The sequence below is a fragment of the Pecten maximus genome, chromosome 16 (genome assembly GCF_902652985.1).
Source record: "Pecten maximus chromosome 16, xPecMax1.1, whole genome shotgun sequence".
NCBI lineage: Eukaryota > Metazoa > Mollusca > Bivalvia > Pectinida > Pectinidae > Pecten > Pecten maximus.
The window spans coordinates 11466752-11489530 of record NC_047030.1 but is presented as its reverse complement, the minus strand read 5'-3'; the positions used below and the strand labels follow the sequence as shown (position 1 = coordinate 11489530).

The window sequence follows — 22779 nt, the reverse complement described above, 5'->3', positions numbered from 1 at the left end:
GGACTCACAAATGGACAATTTCAAATATGGAATGCAGATGTCTTTCAAAACATTGTCTGCTTTTCAGTGTATTTCATTGTGACATCAACTCATGGTATTTCAGGTTGACACTATGTTGAAGAATAAGGCTTTAAAATCGTCAACTGATTTATACAGATTTTATATGATGTTAGTTCAGTTACTTACCATCAGATATATGTACAAAAAGTTATTTCTTGTTTTTTTTTTAATATGTCTGAAGGTCTGGGTCATTTCTTCAACCATAACTTTTGTAATTACAGTCAAACCTGCCTATAGCAGATTCCTGTCTATAACAACCACTCACATTCCGAAACACTTTACAATGACCTGTTTTTCTGAAAAACGTGACCAAATTTAGCTCTGTTCTCTGGCTAAAATGACACATGTTTCAAACAAATAAAGGTTAAATTGTCTAAATTCCATTTATCAGATTTATTAAGTGTATCTAAACAAGTCCAACATACTGGTTATAGATGATGCAGCATCTGTTTTAGACTAAAGTATACATCATATTTATTTGCATTTCAGGAATTTATTTGAAACATTTACCTGGAATGATTTGAACACATTAAATACACTACATATTTTCGTTAGGTTTCCACATTCTACAAACCACATATATATAATTGCCATTTAGTAGACTGGATTGATAAATATAAGCCGCTATATCACACCTGTATAAAACGACTACCTGTCTAAAGTGACAGGTCAGCAGTTGTTATAGAAATGTTTGACTGTTTTTAGTGTATATTTTAGATACTTTTATGTCCTACCTAAACCATGTAACTTTAGCATTTTAAGAATGTTTTATATCATTATGTGATTTGATAATGTGAGAAGGTCAAATAATGGGTTTTGAGGTCACTGGTTAAAAGATTTTAGCAGACAATTATATCATAATTTGAATGTCTGATCAAAATAATCCAGATTTATTTGGCTATGTATTTACCTACTAAATGTGATTCATCAAATTAAAAAAAACTTACGTTGCACTTTCAAAATTAAGGAAACACATCCCAAATGATATAGATATATGTATTATGAATTTATGTATTTTTGTTTTCACTGTACAATTCCGGAAACAGTAGTTATCTGTTTAAGTTTGCACGAATCTAAGAGATTTAAATATTCAGTAAAATTTCTGAATGCGAGCATATTTTTTCTTAATAGACATTATAAATTATATGTTTGAATAAACTGAGTATAAGAGTTTTCAAGTACTGAAAATGCATCCTCAAGAGAAATATAATTCTTTGTTCAAGAGGGATTATTAATTTAAGAGGGAATCTTGACAAAATCCACAAAATTCCAGTGGTTACCATGACAATACAAGGTATTTTGTACACGATACTATATGCTGTAGATAGAACTGAGGAGGCTGTGATTTTTAACACTTTTGCTTTAAGCAGTGATTCAGATATATTATGTGATAATTCAGTGTTGATGTGTAAGGGGTTTTATATTGGTGTAGTCACACTTCATGGGATATATGTATGTGAGGCCTGGAGGATGTTGTACAGTTCTGACCTGTTAGTCAGTATTATTCCCAGCTTATATGGCTGAGTAGTGTGCTCACTGGGTTACTAGGGTTTGTTCCTATAGTATAAAGGGTAAAAACATCCCGTAAAACATCGGCTGTACAGTTGAACGATATTACTGGTACATTAACAAGGCCCAATCAGGCCATTATTTTTAGCCCACCATCTGATAATAGTGGGTTGTTCAAATCACTGTTGTCTGTCAATTGTCTAACAATTCCTGTTATTTCTCTTACTTAAAAAGGTTTTCGAACAATCTTTCTCAATGTAGGTTTCTGTGAGTCCTTAGTTATGCATGTTCAATTTTGAGACTTGACAAATGAAAACAAAATGGCTGACAGGAGGCCATTTTGGTTTTGAAGTTTGTTATTGCTACTTACTCAGTAGTAGTGCATGTCTCTTAATTTCCGTATGTAGTTTCCCCTTGATCCTTATTTGTGAATGTTAAGTTGTGTGATTTATAACAAAAATTCAACAGATGATCAATAATGGGTAATATGAGAAAAGTTGGGAAAAATGAAACTTTCATAGAACAAATAAAGATAAAAAAGGTGGCCATGGGTACTTAAATCTGTCTTTGATATTCTGTTTTAATAACTTAACCATATACATTTTTTGTTCTTCATCTCTTTTTTGTTTTTGTTTTATCAAATTGCTGCTTTGAAAAATCTGTCCCATCATCCTTCGGAGAAGGTAGAATTGACTGAATATGTTTTATGTATATGTGTGATTTAAATCCCACGTCAAGTATAATCATGATCAATGCAGTCCTATATATAATGAAATCATACTACACAGTCTGAATGTTTTGAAGCAAAAAATATGTACCTAATAAAACATGTTTAACTGCGATATAATAGTTTGTGTTATGTGGAGATGGTTTGTGGTGATTCTGGGCAACTTCTGGCAGAACATCCGCCCCCTATCTGTTCCCCCCTCACTCACCTGTACATTAAATATGTTAACTCATTCTGTTTGACAGCTTTTGTAAATTTGATATATTCTTGTTTGTAATTTTTGAATTAACTGGTCATATGATTTGTCATAGACCTTTTTACAAACTTTCATAATTCAGATTGAATTTCCAAGAATAATTCAAGAAGATATATACATGTATTGTCTGAACAACTAGTAGTGTTTTATGATTCTTTAAGGTTGAATACTATTTTGATAGGTGTGTTTGTGTCTCGTTGCAGGTGAGTGCAGTGTGAGTTTCCAGTCGTGGGGAGGGGTCTGCCAGTCTACCCTATCACCGTTAATGCCCAGACTTTGGGAATGTGAACATATATTTCTGCATCTGATCACTTCCTATAATTTCTCTTTTAAAAATTTATGTAAAAGTAAGATTTTTTAGTCTGAGCATAATCCCAAAAGTCTGAGCATTATTTTCAGCTGCAAAATTGGTGAGTAATGTTACGTTAAAACTTAGCATGGAAGAACACATGGCAGATGCCTCCTCCCTGTTACTCCTCTGAAGGGTATCTGATGAGCAAGTCACTGCTTAAGGGCTAGCCATTGTGCAAGCAACTACTCAACAGCTCATTTGAAATAATGCCAGTTTCAATGAAATATTCACAAGCCAGAACACACACAAAATAATAATGAAAGAGGACAAGTATGCTTTTCCTATTAGATTTTTGAGATATGTTTATTTGTGCTATTCCAGTAAAATATCGACCCAATATCGAGTTCCATGAAAAAAACACTCCGCATACATGTGTTATAAATTGTACAGTTTTGGATGTTATTGACAGGATAGGATTCAAAATAGTCATCTACAGCAAGACATGACAGTAATCCCTCGGACCGAGATACTTTATGTCTTATCTTTGGACCAATTCTGAGTTTAGACAATCAAGAGTATTCCCCCTTGTGTCGAGATTTTGAAGTTACAGTAGATAAGGTTCCAGTATTCACTGAAAAAACTTTTATTTCAATTGAAGGAGTAACAATAAATCAAAGACATATATATCAACTAGCTGATGACACCAACCCAGAAAGGTGATAGAAGCCAGATTAAAACACTAATATCAGTGAAAGATGTTCGTATCAATCTTGTAACATTATCAATATCAACCTGAGACACCAACTTACAGAGATCAAGGGCCTGTTTGTTTATCTGGTCCAGTTCGTCTATTTTTAGATGTGATATTTCCGGCATGGATCTTGATAGATCTTCATATCTAGAAACAGGACTTGAAAGTCTTTGTCAAGGCTCGCCTGAAAACAACATAAAATCACCAGCTCTGTCCTTATTTCAAAAACGAACAACTCTGGGCCAACCGATAAATGAAAAATGCCGAAAATCAAATATCAAAGATGCTTCACCATCAACTGCATATGCACTACTTGTCAAAAAAATGTATGTAATGACACCCATCGTTTAGAAGGAATAATTTAAATAAACATCGGCAAATGAAGACATTTCATGAGTGTTTTGAATATGATCACTTATAACTTCATAATTTATGAACCAAATAAAGAGGCAAAATATACTTGATTTTCTTCGAGATGTAATTTATCATTTCATTTGAATTTAAAATAAAAAGAGAACTTGAAATGTTTGGAGGGCAGTAATAGCACTAAGTATGTAACTGTTGGAGGGCAGTAATAGCATTAAGTATGTTACTATTGGAGGGCAGTAATGGCATTAAGTATGTAGTTATTGGAGGGCAGTAATAGCATTAAGTATGTAGCTATTGGAGGGCAGTAATAGCATTAATAATGTTACTATTGGAGGGCAGTAATGGCATTAAGTATGTTACTATTGGAGGGCAGTAATAGCATTAAGTATGTTACTATTGGAGGGCAGTAATAGCATTAAGTATGTTACTATTGGAGGGCAGTAATAGCATTAAATATGTAACTATTGGAGGGCAGTAATAGCATTAAGTATGTAGCTATTGGAGGGCAGTAATAGCATTAAGTATGTACCTATTGGAGGGCAGTAATAGCATTAAATATGTAGCTATTGGAGGGCAGTAATAGCATTAAATATGTAGCTATTGGAGGGCAGTAATAGCATTAAGTATGTAACTATTGGAGGGCAGTAATAGCATTAAGTATGTAACTATTGGAGGGCAGTAATAGCATTAAGTATGTACCTATTGGAGGGCAGTAATAGCATTAATAATGTTACTATTGGAGGGCAGTAATAGCATTAAGTATGTAGCTATTGGAGGGCAGTAATAGCATTAAATATGTAGCTATTGGAGGGCAGTAATAGCATTAAGTATGTTACTATTGGAGGGCAGTAATAGCATTAAGTATGTAACTATTGGAGGGCAATAAATAGCATTAAGTATGTAACTATTAGAGGGCAGTAATAGCATTAAGTATGTAGCTACTGGAGGGCAGTAATAGCATTAAGTATGTAACTATTGGAGGGCAGTAATAGCATTAAGTATGTAGCTATTGGAGGACAGTAATAGCATTAAGTATGTAGCTATTGGAGGGCAGTAATAGCATTAAGTATGTAGCTATTGGAGGGCAGTAATAGCAGTAAGTATGTTACTATTGGAGGGCAGTAATAGCATTAAGTATGTAGCTATTGGAGGGCAGTAATAGCATGAAGTATGTCGCTATTGGAGGGCAGTAATAGCATTAAGTATGTTACTATTGGAGGGCAGTAATAGCATTAAATATGTAACTTAAGGAGGACAGTAATATATTATACAATCGACTTTGAGCACACAAATCCTAATTTGGGCAAAAGAATTTAATTAAAAACATGATTTAGTATATTTTTTATATTCAATAGTATAATAATATGCAAGACTTTTATAGTTTTAAAGATATTTATGACTGCATGTCAAAAAAAATATGAATCACATTTTCGCATTTTTTTGTTTTATTGTTACAAATTACTAACATGTTTTGTAACATAAAATGAACTAGCATGGTATTTAATGCAAACTTCAAAGGAAACAATTTATGAAACAGTCCCAGATAAATCTTCAATTCTTTAAGCCATCGTCCATGATAATAAGAACATAGACATGAAAATCCTGACATTACAGAGGAACTGAGCACTGTCAAAGGATGTGTCGGGTTCCTGGAGCAGACTGTCAAACAGAAGGAGGAGGAAGTACGTGTGTGGAAGTCAAGATGTCAGCGGGCAGAGGAGGACAGTATTAAGCAGGAACAGGCCCTTATCAATGGCTACAAGGCTGAGATCTCCACACTCAAACAACAGGTAAATATAGTCTGTAGGGTATAGAGGTGTGGAGCCCTAGTCAATGTCTACAAGGCTTAGATCTCCACACTCAAACAACAGGTAAATATAATCTGTAGGGTATAGAGGAGTGGAGCCCTAGTCAATGTCTACAAGGCTGAGATCTCCACACTCAAACAACAGGTAAATATAGTCTGTAGGGTATAGAGGAGTGGAGCCCTAGTCAATGTCTACAAGGCGGAGATCTCCACACTCAAACATCAGGTAAATATATACTGTAGGGTATAGAGGAGTGGAGCCCTAGTCAATGTCTACAAGGCCGAGATCTCCACACTCAAACATCAGGTAAATATAGTCTGTAGGGTATAAAGGAGTGGAGCCCTTATCAATGGCTACAAGGCTGAGATCTCCACACTCAAACAATAGGTAAATATATACTGTAGGGTATAGAGGTGTGGAGCCTGATCAATGACTACAAGGCCGAGATCTCCACACTCAAACAACAGGTAAATATAGTCTGTAGGGTATAGAGGAGTGGAGCCCTTATCAATGGCTACAAGGCTGAGATCTCCACACTCAAACAACAGGTAAATATAGTCTGTAGGGTATAGAGGTGTGGAGCCCTAGTCAATGTCTACAAGGCCGAGATCTCCACACTCAAACAACAGGTAAATATAGTCTGTAGGGTATAGAGGTGTGGAGCCCTAGTCAATGTCTACAAGGCCGAGATCTCCACACTCAAACATCAGGTAAATATAGTCTGTAGGGTATAGAGGAGTGGAGCCCTTATCAATGGCTACAAGGCTGAGATCTCCACACTCAAACAACAGGTAAATATAGTCTGTAGGGTATAGAGGTGTGGAGCCCTAGTCAATGTCTACAAGGCCGAGATCTCCACACTCAAACAACAGGTAAATATATACTGTAGGGTATAGAGGTGTGGAGCCTGATCAATGACTACAAGGCCGAGATCTCCACACTCAAACAACAGGTAAATATAGTCTGTAGGGTATAGAGGTGTGGAGCCCTAGTCAATGTCTACAAGGCTGAGATCTCCACACTCAAACAACAGGTAAATATATACTATAGGGTATAGAGGTGTGGAGCCCTAGTCAATGTCTACAAGGCTGAGATCTCCACACTCAAACAACAGGTAAATATATACTGTAGGGTATAGAGGTGTGGAGCCCTAGTCAATGTCTACAAGGCTGAGATCTCCACACTCAAACAACAGGTAAATATAATCTGTAGGGTATAGAGGTGTGGAGCCCTAGTCAATGTCTACAAGGCTGATATCTCCACACTCAAACAATAGGTAAATATATACTGTAGGGTATAGAGGTGTGGAGCCTGATCAATGACTACAAGGCCGAGATCTCCACACTCAAACAATAGGTAAATATATACTGTAGGGTATAGAGGTGTGGAGCCTGATCAATGACTACAAGGCTGAGATCTCCACACTCAAACAACAGGTAAATATAGTCTGTAGGGTATAGAGGAGTGGAGCCCTAGTCAATGTCTACAAGGCTGAGATCTCCACACTCAAACAACAGGTAAATATATACTGTAGGGTATAGAGGAGTGGAGCCCTTATCAATGGCTACAAGGCTGAGATCTCCACACTCAAACAACAGGTAAATATAGTCTGTAGGGTATAGAGGTGTGGAGCCCTAGTCAATGTCTACAAGGCTGAGATCTCCACACTCAAACAACAGGTAAATATAGTGTGTAGGGTATAGAGGTGTGGAGCCCTAGTCAATGTCTACAAGGCCGAGATCTCCACACTCAAACAACAGGTAAATATAGTCTGTAGGGTATAGAAGAGTGGAGCCCTTATCAATGGCTACAAGGCTGAGATCTCCACACTCAAACAACAGGTAAATATAGTCTGTAGGGTATAGAGGTGTGGAGCCCTAGTCAATGTCTACAAGGCTGAGATCTCCACACTCAAACAACAGGTAAATATATACTGTAGGGTATAGAGGTGTGGAGCCTGATCAATGACAAGGTTGAGACCCTGCACTCAACCAATAGATTATCATTTTGCCATTTCAAATTTTACATTATTGTACCTAAACAATTAAGCAAAATGTCCTTTCTGAGGTTTTTGGGAATATTTACAGATGTTGGAGATGAAATCTAACTCTAGTGTGACAAAGACTTCAACACTCTTGTGTGATTCCTCTCCAAGAAAAAAAGTAATGGATGAGGAAAAAGACACTTTCTACCAGAACTTGTCTGTCCAGTTGAAGGAGTTACAGGCAGAACTAGACAGAAACTCAGCTGTTACACTGGAGCTTCAACAGGCACTAGAGACTGCTAGGTGAGCAGACAATTATCACATACTATAGTATTAATCAGTCCGCCATCACTTGAACTTTTGATTTCTTCTATAACATGCGTAAAAATATCTTAATTTTCCAGTTTTGCATTCCTATAAAATCTGTTACTTAGCAACATCTGTTTGAATTATACAGGGCAGTGAGTGAGGACCTTGACCAACAGCTGGGCCAGGAAAAGAATGGTCACAAAGAGACCAGAGCCCAACTCTCTCAACTAGTACAGGAGAACGAGGAACTACAACAGCTCAAGGTCAAGGTCACACAACTAGAAAACAGCTTTGAGGACCGAGAGCAAAATCTAGCTTCTGAGGTAAATACAATTAGTGTTACAGTGCAAGGAAGGAATTACTGCATCAAAGTTGAAACATAGTAGTCCAATATTGGGTGAATAAGTAATGTCATTGTTTACTAGAGCAGCCCATATCTAGTAAGAACAGGGGCCTGTTCATTTATGCGGACAAACCAGTTCGTCAGTTATTAAATGCAATATTTCATATATATATCTTGAAGGACCTGCAAATGTTAATACAGGCCTTGGAAGTCTTTGTGAAGGCTCGTCAGAAAACAATATTATATCACAAGGTCCGTCTTTATTTCATAAACGAACAACACCGTTTAGACTGCAAAAACAGAAACGGCCCAGGAAAATATGAATCTGCCCATTAGTGTTTTTAAACTTAAACTTAGTTTTTAAAGAGCAATGAAACATTTCAAAATATCATTAAGGTGGAACAAAATCTTCGAGCTGAAGGATTGATAGCAGAGCTTGAGGAGGAACTGAGGACATTTAAGTCTGCAGACTACCCAGATCAGGCAGTGCGGCTGGAGAAGGAGGTGGCAACACTCCAGGAATCGCTGGCTGGGAAGGAGGAAGAGTTGGAAACTCTCACAGAGAAAGTGGAAGAGTTAGAGACGGTCAATGGTGGTTTACGAGAAATGGTCAACCAGACAACTGCTGACCTCCAGGCCAAAGAGCATATGCTCACAGAGGTGACAGCTAAGATCAAGGTAAATTCACAGGTTTCAAGGAATTCTGTATAGAGAATGGTAGATCTGTCTCCTAAAACAATGGCTGGATTGTATTTGGGTGACAACCAATAGTTATTATGGATTGAAGAGTGTTTTTATTTGGAAGTTGGGAGAAAATATTCCTTTGTGTCATCTTGATTTACCAGTGGATTTTCAGGCAATGAAGGGGACGTCTCTGGGTTTGTTTCTATTTCTATGAGATCAAGTAACTCTTACCAAGATGGTGGCAAACAAAATTTCATTTTTTTGTCTCAAAATTGAACACAACCAAACTATTGTTCTTGTTTTGAAGGTAAATGAAGATATGAAACAGAGTGCCTTGTCCCCGAGCAGCCCTCTATCCAGCCTCCAGCGTAGGATGAAAGAGATCCGGCACGAGTCAGAGGCCACCAAAAAGGAGCTGACAACCACTGTCAAGGAACACAAGAAACTACAGGGGGAATTCAGTACAGCAAAAGTAACCATCAAGGTGGGTCAGGAGAACGTGACTAAATGGTCACTACAGTTTGAACTCAATACTTTACACCTGTGTTCAAGTTGACTTAACTGTAAATGAGATGTGATAGGGGCAGCTCAGAATGGCAGCTCCAGCTGAATGTTTCCAGGGGCAGAGTTGAGAAAGATGATGGCTGATAGCTAATGGCCAAATAACCATGGATAATAATTTGTGAACCACTTTGAGATGGTTAGATTACTGTGATAAAGCAGTATATAAGAACTTCAGATTATTATTAATTATTTATTATCATTATCTCATGTTAAACAGTATTAATGTAAATGACTAAACCCTTTTTGTTGATAACTGTATTAATACTGTTTAGACAACTGGTTTTGATAATGAATTGTTTTTTAGTGTTAAGAAAAATATTTGACACATAAATATTATATTACTGTTCAGGAAGGGCAGGAGAAGGTCGACCAGCTGACTTCTCATATCAAGGACCTCGAATTCCAACTCGACGAGAGCCAGATCGATCGATCACACATTATGGAGGATCAGAGAATAGCTGAAGATAAGGTTGATCAACTACAAGTCAAAGTCGAGGAGCTAGAGAAATGTGTCGAAGAACGCAATACACAACTGACAAAGCTCAATGGAGAGATGGAACAACTAGTTGCCAAAGGTATACGTGATATACTGTGTTATTACACTAGAAAAATAAAAGTTTAAAGAAAGCTGTTTTGAGATCACTAAAAAAAAAAGTGTATATTGATAAGATGTTACACTGTACTGGAACACACTAGTTCATAATACCTTGTGGATAAAAGTGAAATTTACGTTATTTTGTGTATAGCTAACCTTAATAGTTGTTTCTTTAACCACAGTATTCCAGTACAGAGTAACCACTCCTTATGTACATTTTGTTGATGATTGACAAGTGAAATTACATGAGGCAATTGCACTAAAATAGAACTACTCTATTACATGGAAAGTTAATTGTGTATAAACTTTCGCACTTTGTTTTCGTGGTTGCTATATAGTGATACATACAACAATATTTGTTTTATAATGTATTTATATTTACGAATATTGTGTTTGTGTTATTGTTATATTATTGTTGCATGCTGCAAAAGTCCCACGAAAAAGTTTGATGTTACACATTGTTGGATCCTGGGTTACCAAGTTGCCAGAGCTAGAACTTTTGTGCATTCTTATCGGATATCTAGTGTGTTTTAATCATTGGTTAATATAGGGATTGAGCATTGTTTTCATTGTGTTTATGGTGGTGTGTTGGCACTATATGTTGAATATGTCTGTATCCCATTGCATTCATACCACCGTTAACGCAATAAATACACCGTTCAATGCATATATTTACATCAAACAAATCATTGAAATACTGTAAGAAGAAAATAAAAGTTGGGATGTGTTGCGACATTGGTAACTACAGCAGCTATGGTTGCTAAGATGATATAGTGCCGGTGAATCTATGTAAACACACCGATATATTGCTAACAAAATTAAAAGAAACAACTCAACATTTGTGTTTAATGCCTTTTACGTTTTTAATTCATTGATATCCCAATCCACAATTTCCATCTCTGATTAACTATGTCAAGCACAGTGTGTATTGACACAGAGTTAGTAGTGACATGGGCGAATGTTCTAAATGAGCTGTACGCTTCAGCCATTTGTTGTTACCTACCCCATTAATAAGTTATATATGCACCCATTTCTGAAATATTCAGTTTAGTTTTTGACAAATTACTCCCTTGACATTAGCTTTTTGTACAGAGATCATTTGATAAGAGGAGAAAATGCTAAAATTGTGTTGATCAGTCCTTTCAAAATGGCGCCGTCTAGTTGATGTTTTGTAATGTCACAAAGAGATGACATCATGATTATGATAAAGATTCTCACACTTATTAGTCTGCTGAGCCTTTTTTCACTGTGTCTACGCTAATTTATTCACAGAGTTTACTTAGCTGAAGAAGGCAGAGGTGTAATACAACGTATAAAAAAATATCCTGTATTCTTTCTTTCTTTCAAAATACAACACTAACTGTTGTTGTGGTATGTTACAGGTGAGAAGGAAGACCAGATAGAAAGACAGAATATTGAAGGAATGAAGGAGGAACTGGAACAAGCCAAACAAGACCTAGATACAAAAAGACAGCTGGCTGAGAATATGTCAGAGGAGCTACAAAAGATCAAGGATGAATTAAAACAAATATCAAAGAAAGGCAGCAAAGGTAGTAAGAAAGTGATAGAGAGGCTGGAAGGTCAGTGTGAACAGCTAGGTCAGACTATCAAGGACAGGGAGGCTGAAATAGAGAGACTCAAGTCAGAGTTGTCAGCTATCCAGTCATCTGCAGACACGGGAGTGATTGTCAAGTCAAACCAAATTGACAGTCTCCATGATGAGCTTAAAAATCTGCAGACAGAGATGGCGGTGATGGAGAAAAAGATAGCTGACAGGGACCGCGCGATTAAAGACCTCAATGAACTGTATGAACAGGACCAGAAGGAGTTGGATGAGAAAGATTTCACATTGAGAACTCTGAGAAAAGAAAAAGAAAAGGCCTCTGGGGAAAGTGAAAGGGCAGTTACTCAGAAGTTGACAAAACTTCAGGAGGAATTGGAGGCCAAAACAGAGAGAATTTGTGAGTTGGAAACTATGGAGGAGAAAACAAAACAACTTGAAGATGAGATAGCCAGCTTAAGACAGAAACTTAGTGAGCTAGAAAATGTTAATGAGGAAAAAGAACAAGTTGAAAATGAACTAGAAGGAAAAGCACAAAAACTTTCTAAATTGGAAACTGTGAATGAGAAAAAGGAACAAGTCGAGAATGAGTTAGCCAGCCTAAGAGATAAACTTAAGGAGTTAGAAAATGTGACACAAGAAAAGGAACAACTCGAAAAGGAGTTAGCCAGCCTAAGAGATAAAATAATTGAATTAGAAAATGTGACAAAAGAAAAGAAACAACTTGAGAATGAGTTAGCCAGTTTGGGACAGAATCTCAGCGAACTTAAAACAGTGAAGGATGAAAATGAACAAGTTATGAGCGAGCTAAAGAGCTTAAGACAGAAACTTTGTGAATTTAAATCACTTCAGGAGGAAAAGGAAGAGCTAGTAAAGGAATTAGAGGATAACACACACAGACTTTGTGAACTGAAACTTTAAAGGAAAAATTAATTCAGCTTCAAGAAGAATTAGATTGTAAAGAAACGAAGATGTGTGAATTGAACACAGCCAGAGAGAAAGATGAAGGGGAATTGAAAAGTCAAGCAGAAGGAATCAGTAAACTTTCAGAGCAAGTGGAGTCAACAGAATCCAGGATAAAGGATTTGATGACAGAGAGGAGTGAGTTAGAAAAGAAAGCTGAGAGTCTAGAGGAAAGTTTACACGGAAAAGACCACCAGCTAGAGGAGCTGAAGAAGGTTTTAACAGACCTTCAAAATGAGACTAAAATGTCCAGTAACGAAACAAACTCTGAACTCTCTAAAGTCAAAATGGAGCTGGCAGAGACCAAGTCGGCCTTACACATGACAAATACACTTCACCAGAGGGCCAAGAAAGAGCTGTTGGAAAAAACCAAACACGCCCAGGAACTGGAGGAGAGGTCAAAGGTCAGATGTGAAGAGGAGGTCAGTAAAAAGGCAGAAATGGAAGAAGAGATGGCAGCAGTTAAAGGAAAGCTGGTAGAACTTGAGTCCTTAAAACACGACCTGGAATCAAAAAATCAGACAGTTAAATGTCTAAACAATGAACTAGAGGTGGCCATGACTAAGGTTGGTGATCTTACCTCACAGAATGCTGAGACAGACAGAAAAATGCAAGAGCTGGAGGGAAAAATTACTGTGCAGAGTGAACAAAGTAAGATTCAACTTCAACAGGAAGAGGAGAAACTCTCAGCTCTAGTGAAGGCTTGTGAGGAAAAGTCCAGCATCATAGAATCGCAAGCAGCTAAGATCAAGGAACTAGCTGGGGATAAGGATAAGTCTGATGTGTTAGTCACTGAAGTTGGTCAAAAAATTAAGAAGATTGAGGAATTGACAAATACAATCAATCAGCTAGAGACAAAGCTACACAATAGTGAGGTAGGTCGGTTACCATGTAGTCCTCAAAAGGAAAGACAGGATTTAACAAGACAACTTGAGGACTTGCAGAATACTCTTGAAAGAGAGAGGGTGAAAAGTGAGGAGTACCACAAGCTGTTGGAGGAGATGCGGGTGAAAGCCTGTCTCAGTCCAGGTAGTGAAAGCAGTAGTGTGAGGAGGCTGCGCAAGGACAAGATCGACGCTGACAATGCTCTACTGGAGGCCAAATGTAAAATCTCGTCCTTGGAACGGCGACTCGCGGACTCCAACTTACAAATCAGTCCAAGGAAGTACAAGGATGAGGAGTCACAGAAGTTGAAGTTAGAACTGCAAGAGTGTCACCAGAAAATGGAGACTTTGGAAGGGACAAGTGAGGCACCAAGAGCGAATTTTCTCATCACCACGACAGCGTGAGGGTCTCCAGCAGGGCTCTGTCACCAGTCCCAACGGTACACAGGGAACTCAACCGTGTATGTATATTGTTGTGTGGTTCAAACTTTTAGATTTTACTTTTTGTGTTGTTTAATTCAGATTTGCATTCGTTTTTGTGGAAAGATCAAAAGTATCTTAATCATTAGTTTCATTTCTTAAATTTGCCATATTGAAATAACAACTAGTGAAATCAAATTCATCAGATACTAGTACTGCAAGTGCGTGAGAAACAATGATTGACAATATTACTTTCTTTAGAGCTGAGAATTTGTTATAGTCAATAGGTTTGTACCTTCTCTGGTGTGTGGAAAGTTATACTGGGGTACAAGGTGTTCTAGGGGTTCGGTAAAGTTCTGACCTCTGGGACTGAAAACTTAGTATTTAGTAAGAATACCGATGTATTTGTGTTGTAGAGCCAGGAGCGGGAACAGACCTTAAGACGACAGTTACAGCAGGCTAGCACAAGTCTTCAGGAACTGGGTCACAAAGTCAGCGACCTTGAGGACCAGCTCTCGCATAAAGTGAAGGCTATTCAGGATGCTGAAGACACCATTCAGGCCCTAAAGGTGAAGATCATAATCAATGATGTCAAATACACTTTGACATCCTATTAATTTTGAGCAGCTTATTCAAGCTGTATCAAATGTCATATAATAGAAATAAGTGTGTTATATGAAAAATATCATTATGGCTTCATATTTTACTCCCTCAGATAGCAATAAATATCATTATGATTCAATGAATTTTGAAAGAGTAATTTCCCTTTATCATTTTACCTTGTAATGTCTGACACACACTGGGGATTATCATCACATGCAGTTGTGCTTTGATAAAAAGCATTTTGATTTGACAATTCTTCTTGTCACTTGGCTTGGGACAGGAGTGTCGTGATGCACCCCACAGTCCTCTTGCATATTATGGTAGCACTGATGCTTGATGTTGTATTGAAGGAATTTAAGTATAGAATATTCAAAGGAACTGAGTAGGAAAACTAACTTAAAGATATTTCAAACATGGTTTAGTCTGCTGGTACTACTTTAGGGAAACAAGAATTGCTGCTGATGCAAACATTTTGTTTTTACCAGAATCCTGGGTCCCGCAGTGGCCGCCCAAGCACAGTAGCTGAAGTGTGTCGTCTAGAGGCAGAGCTGAAGCAAAGGTGGGGCCAGATTCAGGAGCTCCAATCTGACCTTATCCGTCGTGATGAGAAGCTGTCAGCTAAGTCACAGGCTCTCAAAGACTTCAAGATATCCATGGAAAGAGAGCGAAATGATTTTGAAGCTGCTCTAACAGGTCAGTCATGTAGGGTTTCTGGTTAGAATGAAAGTTTTCTTAAAAATGTTTTATGTCTATTTTATGTTTGTGTGGAAAAAGCAGGCGACATATAGGTATCACTATGTCGGTGGTGTTGTCCCCTAGGTTGCCATGCGATAACTCAAATTGCCTTGGGCTTATTGAATTCAAACTTCATTCAGATCTTCCTTATCACAAGTGCTGCTTGGAATTGCTTTTCTGGTCCCAAGGTCAAGGTCACTGTTACTAAAAATAGAAAATTTGTTTCTGTGCAATAACTCAAGTTATTCAACTTTAAGTTTTCTCCCTGTCCATCTGTCTGCCTGTCTGTATATCCACTCAGTTTTGCTCACTTTTCTCAGCCATGCTTCAAGGTATGTTGATGAATGTTGGTATGTAACTTCAGTAAGATTAGCTACAGATCAAGGTCGAGTTTCAGGGGTTTTGGGTCAAGGTCAAGGTCACTTATTACTTTTAGCATTACCCAGCATGCTTGTTATATTTCTTATTTTTTCTATTGTGTGTACTGACAGATGCCAAGGCTAACGAGTCCTTGATAGAGATGTTGAAGAATGCCATCACAGAACAAGAGGAGACAATGGAAAAACAGGATTCTTACCTTCACAGGAAAGAAGAGGAAATCAGAAACCTCTCCCAGGGTAGGTCACCAAGTACAGTCACCCAGGGTAGGTCACAGAGTACTTTCTCCCAGGGTAGGTCACCAAGTAGAGTCACCCAGGGTAGGTCACCAAGTAGAGTCACCCAGGGTAGGTCACCAAGTAGAGTCACCCAGGGTAGGTCACAGAGTACTTTCTCCCAGGGTAGGTCACCAAGTAGAGTCTCCCAGGGTAGGTCACCAAGTACAGTCACCCAGGGTAGGTCACAGAGTACTTTCTCCCAGGGTAGGTCACCAAGTAGAGTCTCCCAGGGTAGGTCACAGAGTACTTTCTCCCAGGGTAGGTCACAGAGTACAGTCTCCCAGGGTAGGTCACAGAGTACTTTCTCCCAGGGTAGGTCACAGAGTACTTTCTCCCAGGGTAGGTCACTGAGCACAGTCACCAGGGTAGGTCACAGAGTACAGTCACCCAGGGTAGGTCACAGAGTACAGTCACCCAGGGTAGGTCACAGAGTACTTTCTCCCAGGGTAGGTCACAGAGTACTTTCTCCCAGGGTAGGTCACAGAGGACTTTCTCCCAGGGTAGGTCACAGAGGACTTTCTCCCAGGGTAGGTCACAGAGTACTTTCTCCCATGGTAGGTCACAGAGTACTTTCTCCCAGGGTAGGTCACAGAGTACTTTCTCCCAGGGTAGGTCACAGAGTACTTTCTCCCAGGGTAGGTCACAGAGTACTTTCTCCCAGGGTAGGTCACTGAGCACAGTCTTCCTGTATCCTTATATGAATTGGGATACAAAAAACAATTACACTGAGGGAAGGTAAACAAAATGTGGGAAACTTTTGTGGGTTTTGCGGGTTAGGGGGGTTGACTCGCAAGTCACTTTTAAAATCACCAGGTTTTCAGTTTTCTTTTGTAGATCATGAATTTTTAACAAATATATCATTTTTGTAGAACTGGAAAAGTATACTGACAAGTACCGGCAGGTTTTAGAAAGTACTGGTGATTCTGGCCGAAGAATGATGGAACTGACCAGGGAGAATGTCCGTCAAGTTACTGAACATTCACAGCAACTGAAGGAGCAGGAAGAGAAAGTGTGCAGATTGACCCAGACACTCCAGGAGCAGGAAACAGCTGTACGCAAACTGACAGATGACAAAGAAAAGCTAGGTCTTGTCCTGAAGGAAAACAATAAAGAACTCAAAGACTTGGAGAAACTGCTGTCAGAAAGTCGCACAGAAACAGAGAGTCTAAGAGAAAGGCTTAATTCCAACACCGAGAGCAAGTCTGATGCTACGGAAAAGGCAGAAAGTGAGGTAGCCATATTACAGGTCAAGATGAGGGTAGGTGTTGATTTAGGATTTAGGATTTTTAGATTGATGAAATATTTTGATGAATTAGATGAATAAAGGATCTTTAAATAAATAGGTTTTCATTTCCTGTGAGATTTTATTAAAAAAAAAAAGTTTTCACTTGTGAGCCTTGGTGAACAAAAATTCTTGAAAGGTTGATGAATTGAAAAAAGACACTTTTTATCACATTTCAAAAAACGAATGTTGTGAGAGGTTTTGAAGTCAATTTTAATTCATAGGGAAAAAAAAAAGAAAAAAAAGAAAAATATGGTCCAGGGTATATGACACTAGTGACTATACGTGAAAATGTTACACTGAAAAACTCAATGGATAACAGGCATATTATGTGATGATATAGTTAAGATATTTGTTGAGTTAGATTTATTAATAGTTTTGGTAAAATAAATTTGTAACCAAATTTGACAACCTACATTCTTGAAGACATTTGGTGAGTTGAGACTTCATGACTTGGCTGCTTTAATCTTCAGGAGAAAGAACATGCACTGCGAGATTCCCAGCGATCACTGCGGCGGCTGGAGGAGGAACTTAACAAAGCACAACAACAAGCCAATCACAGTGAAGCAGAACTGATGAAGGTCAAACAGGCATTGGAGGAAAAAGAAAGTCAGCTCAAGGTCAGAACTTACCTCCATGTCCTGATGTGGACTGGTAATAGGGTTGGTTAAACTGTGTTAAGACTGTCATAGTAACAAGGAGGAATGTAGGACTGTGTTCATTGACATTACATATAGTTGGTCTCAGTCAGTCTCTCACCTGACATAAGATTAGAAAGGAGATTGTGTTGTGGACCAGAGACTTGTCCACAGGTACTAATATTGATCACTATATTTCTTTCTGTATCATGTAATTACTTTATGTTGAAAATCTTAATAAAAATGTCAAAAACAAAAAACAAAAATAAACCACTGATCACTATATAGTCCTGTAAGAAGTTAATTATAACATGTTGAAGATTTTCTTGAAACGGTTTTAGCAATTGAAAGCAGATCTATATTAAACAGATCTATAGAAGTGGAGGGATGTCATTTTAAAAATTCAAGTCTTGCAAAATTTACAGAATAGGTGTAACACTACATTTCCTGCACTTTCCATTTTGTGGCAAGGAATAGAAAAAATGTGTTCAAATAGCCTAACTATGGCAGTTGTTTGTTTAGACCTGGAGGACAGAGAGAGACAATCTTGTGGCTGGCCTAGAGGGTATAATGAAGAAACAACAGAAAGAAATTTGTGACCTCAAGGATCAGGTCAAGGCAAATCAAAGGGGTCGTCACCATGACGATAGTATAGTATCGCCATCAAAGTCAAGTCATACAAGTCATCGCGAAGACAATACTACTTCACCACCGGCCAGGCCACCGGCACCGGTCAGGTCAAGTTTCAGGAACAATCATCATGATGATCAAGATATGACGCCAGATAAATTGAGTCACAAGGGTCATTGTCAGGGTGAAAGTACCTCAAATAGGTCAACTCACAGTAGACATCACCGTGGTGATAAAGTTTTATCACCAGTTCGGTCAGCTCACAAAGCACATCACCAAGGCAGTGTCACTTTGTCACCCGTCATTGTGAAGGAGGAGGTTCCTTCTGGTGATAGTAGCAGTAGTGACGATAGACTGAAGTCACCTCACCCGGGGAGAGAAACATCGCACCGCTCTCACAGACAGAGCTCACGCAAGGTAAGGTTTATAACTACTTACACAGGGATCGACTGGTAAATAGGTCACTCGGGGATTGACAGGTAAATAGGTCACTCAGGAATCGACTATTAAATAGGTCACCCAGGGATAGACAGATAAATAGGTCACTTAGGGATAGACATATCAATAGGTCACTCGGATAGACAGATAAATAGGTCACTCAGGGATCAACAGGTAAATAGGTCACTCAGGGATCGACAGGTAAATAGGTCACTCGGGGATGGACAGGTAAATACGTCACTCGGGGATGGACAGGTAAATACGTCACTCAGGGATCGACAGGTAAATAGTACTAAATACGTCACTCGGGGATCGACAGGTAGATACGTCGCTCAGGGATCGACAGGTAAATACGTCACTCAGGGATCGACTACTTGACTAGGCTCAGTTGCGAAGGCAAATTGATTTGGTACATGTTATATTGAATGATTCTTACATGATATCATTGAGTATAGATGTCAATGTAACTCTTGTTTTAGATGTCAACAGACCAGTGTCCCCTAACAAAGACACCAAACACAGACGCAGCAAGGAGTCACCGGAGTTCTAGTAGGCGCAGTCGTAAGAGGAGATCAGTGAGCGAGTCAGAATTAGAGGTATTACTTTTGAAACTTAAATGAAACTAGACAGAGCCTGATACACCATTTGCAAGGAAATCTCAATAAATTTTCTGTACTAGATTCTTCTTTCACTCTGGCTGGCTAAAGGTCATTGGGTGTTTGTATGAGTTGAACCTTTTCCAAATTATATACAGGTGTCCTGCAGAATTTGAATTTACTTCTTGGAAGTAGATGCAAACTCTGAAATACTGTTAATTCAATACTGTATGGTTGGTAATATTCTTGGAGGATTTTATTTTGTTTCAATCGTGGCCATTAAATATATATAATTAAAATACATGGAAATGCATAGAAGTGTTTACTGCATAATGTTTACAAAGCCTGGTTGGTTAAAATTTTATGATGTCTGCGAACTAGGTCTGCTGGAACATTCTAGAAATATTAGCCATGTGATATCTAACAACCTACTATACAGTACTTAAAATTACATTAGATTGATTTCTTACAATAAATTGTGCAAATTTAAAGTTATCATTATGAAAAAAGAAAAATGGAAATATTTTGTATTTTGAGGTACTAGTAGTATTGACAGCATTGTCATTACAATATGAATGAAATCTCAACAAATTGATATCCTTCAATAAATTCTATAAAAAAATGTTAAATAGATAACTAAATTTGATATTAACATTTCATGGCCATCAAAATGACCTCTTTGTCTGTGACTTCCAGCTGCCAGCCAAGAAGAGAGACAACTTTGATGCGACGTTTGCTTCAGAGGAAAGCAGTATTTCTGATCATGTTCAGATAGACGCTACTCCTCCAGTGGCAGCACGAAATCTCAGGAAAAGTCGAAAAAAACAAGGCAACACAGAATCTGTGAGAGTTTATTGATATTCCCAGACCTAATATAGGTTCATACAGACACTTAATTTTAAGGCTTGTCCTAATCTGTCTGGTGGTAAAGTTTGTAGCTTAATCCATGAAAAGCTTGAGATTTTAAGGTTCTTTAAGGAAGGATTCTAAAATCAAGGAATAATATGAAAAATACTCATGAAATTCTTTTTTGGCATACCAGTAATTTATACAGACAAGAATGAATATAAAAAAGAAATTCTTTATACATGTATAGTTAAAGATGTATTACACGAATCTATGTCACTTTGGAATTAGACAAGTGTACAATGTACGATTCCTATTATATTACTGGTGAAGAGATAATCTGTATTGGTGTTTGTTTGTTGTTTACAGGAGGGTAAGGAGAATACAGGGCCATCATCGTCATTGTCATCGTCTCGCCGCACTAGGAGGGGCACTAAAGGTACGGAGGAACCAGGTCTAGGACGCATAGGCTCCATTGTGTCTGCTATCAAAAACTCGTCTCTAACACGTTCAGGTACACCTATCAAAAACTCATCTCTTACATGTTCAGGTACACTAATATCAAAAACTCGTCTCTAACACGCTCAGGTACACCTGTCAAAAACTCATCTCTAACATGCTCAGGTACACCTATCAAAAACTCATCTCTAACACGTTCAGGTACACCTATCAAAAACTCGTCTCTAACACGCTCAGGTACACCTATCAAAAACCTATCTGTAACATGATCAGGTACAACTATCAAAAACTCATCTCTAACACGCTCAGGTACACCTATCAAAAACTCATCTCTAACACGTTCAGGTACACAGTGTGGCTCTCTTCTCTATCAACAGCTTCTCCAGATAAAAAACATTCATCTCTTAACACAAGATGAGCAATGGCTTCTCTCTCTTCTACCACAAGAAATACTCCGCTTATACACTCAACTTCCAACACGAGATTCACTCAGCTTTTACACTTTTACACCCAACTTCAACACGAGATTCACTCAGCTTTTACACTTTTACACCCAACTTCAACACGAGATTCACTCAGCTTTTACATTTTTACACCAAACTTCAACACGAGATTCACTCAGCTTTTACACTTTTACACCCAACTTCAACACGAGATTCACTCAGCTTTTACACTTTTACACCCAACTTCAACACGAGATTCACTCAGCTTTTACACTTTTACACCCAACTTCCAACACGACATTCACTCAGCTTTTACACTTTTACACCAAACTTCAACACGAGATTCACTCAGATTTTACACTCAACTTCAACACGAGATTCACTCAGCTTTTACACCCAACTTCAACATGAGATACACTCAGATTTTACACCCAACTTCAACACGAGATACACTCAGCTTTTACACTCAACTTCAACACGAGATTCACTCAGATTTTACACTCAACTGCAACACGAGATTCACTCAGATTTTACACCAAACTTCAACATAAGATACACTCAGATTTTACACCCAACTTCAACACGAGATACACTCAGCTTTTACACTCAACTTCAACACGAGATACACTCAGATTTTACACCCAACTTCAACATAAGATACACTTAGATTTTACACCCAACTTCAACACGACATACACTCAGATTTTACTTTGAACTGTATAGCTCCACAAAGGATGTTCTCATACAGAGCTTTAGCTTCCAGCTTGAAATGGTTGTGTCTGTCTGACATTTCTTGAGGTTACTTTGATACTTTTGGCATATAGAGTTATCCATGTGTGTCCATCAGTCCTGTTCCAAATCAATGACGTATCTCGAGAACCCCTGAACAGATTTGATTCACTCCATAGAATTATAACATCAATCTCGGGTCACATTCTGGTGGTCAGTGGTCAAGGTGATTTGACCCCTCCTGCCCAGGACATATTGTTGCCTAGGAACTCTTTCAGAAGTCTGATAATGTGACTGGAGTACCAAGTTGTACTTTAAACTTAATATGTTATTGAGTGAATCTGTTTTTCTGTTACAGCTAAAAAATTGTTAGATGATATTTCTGAGTCCCCAGTCCAGTCAACACGAGACAGCACTGCATTAACAAATACACAGTCCACACCAGACAGCCACTATGTAGAGGTAGAAGATCAGGGCACACAGATGTCAGGGGGGAGGAAGCAGGAGCACACCAAACGCTCCCGTAAACGACACCAACTCTACAACGAAAGTCTGCACATATCAGAGCCATTAGAAGGAGGACTATTTGTGGTGAGCTTTCACTCATTTTTTTTAATGTCACTTTGTGCAAAATTTCAAAAAAGC

The 22779-nt window shown here is 38.2% G+C and overlaps 1 protein-coding gene across 1 annotated transcript in view; it reads left to right on the top strand.

Moving 5' to 3' along the window:
* The window catches only part of LOC117344644 (kinesin-like protein KIF20B), a 46169-nt gene that overhangs the window by 22610 nt on the left and 780 nt on the right, over positions 1-22779 (top strand). Inside the window, 20 exon segments of the mRNA XM_033907470.1 lie at positions 2734-2755; positions 5579-5754; positions 7860-8059; positions 8214-8388; positions 8805-9086; positions 9400-9576; positions 10006-10231; positions 11634-12727; positions 12730-14058; positions 14061-14120; positions 14496-14648; positions 15168-15375; positions 15909-16034; positions 16943-17331; positions 17829-17975; positions 18516-19040; positions 19541-19657; positions 20354-20500; positions 20873-21017; positions 22493-22725. Of these exon segments, the coding sequence (XP_033763361.1) occupies positions 2734-2755; positions 5579-5754; positions 7860-8059; positions 8214-8388; positions 8805-9086; positions 9400-9576; positions 10006-10231; positions 11634-12727; positions 12730-14058; positions 14061-14120; positions 14496-14648; positions 15168-15375; positions 15909-16034; positions 16943-17331; positions 17829-17975; positions 18516-19040; positions 19541-19657; positions 20354-20500; positions 20873-21017; positions 22493-22725 (5931 nt within the window).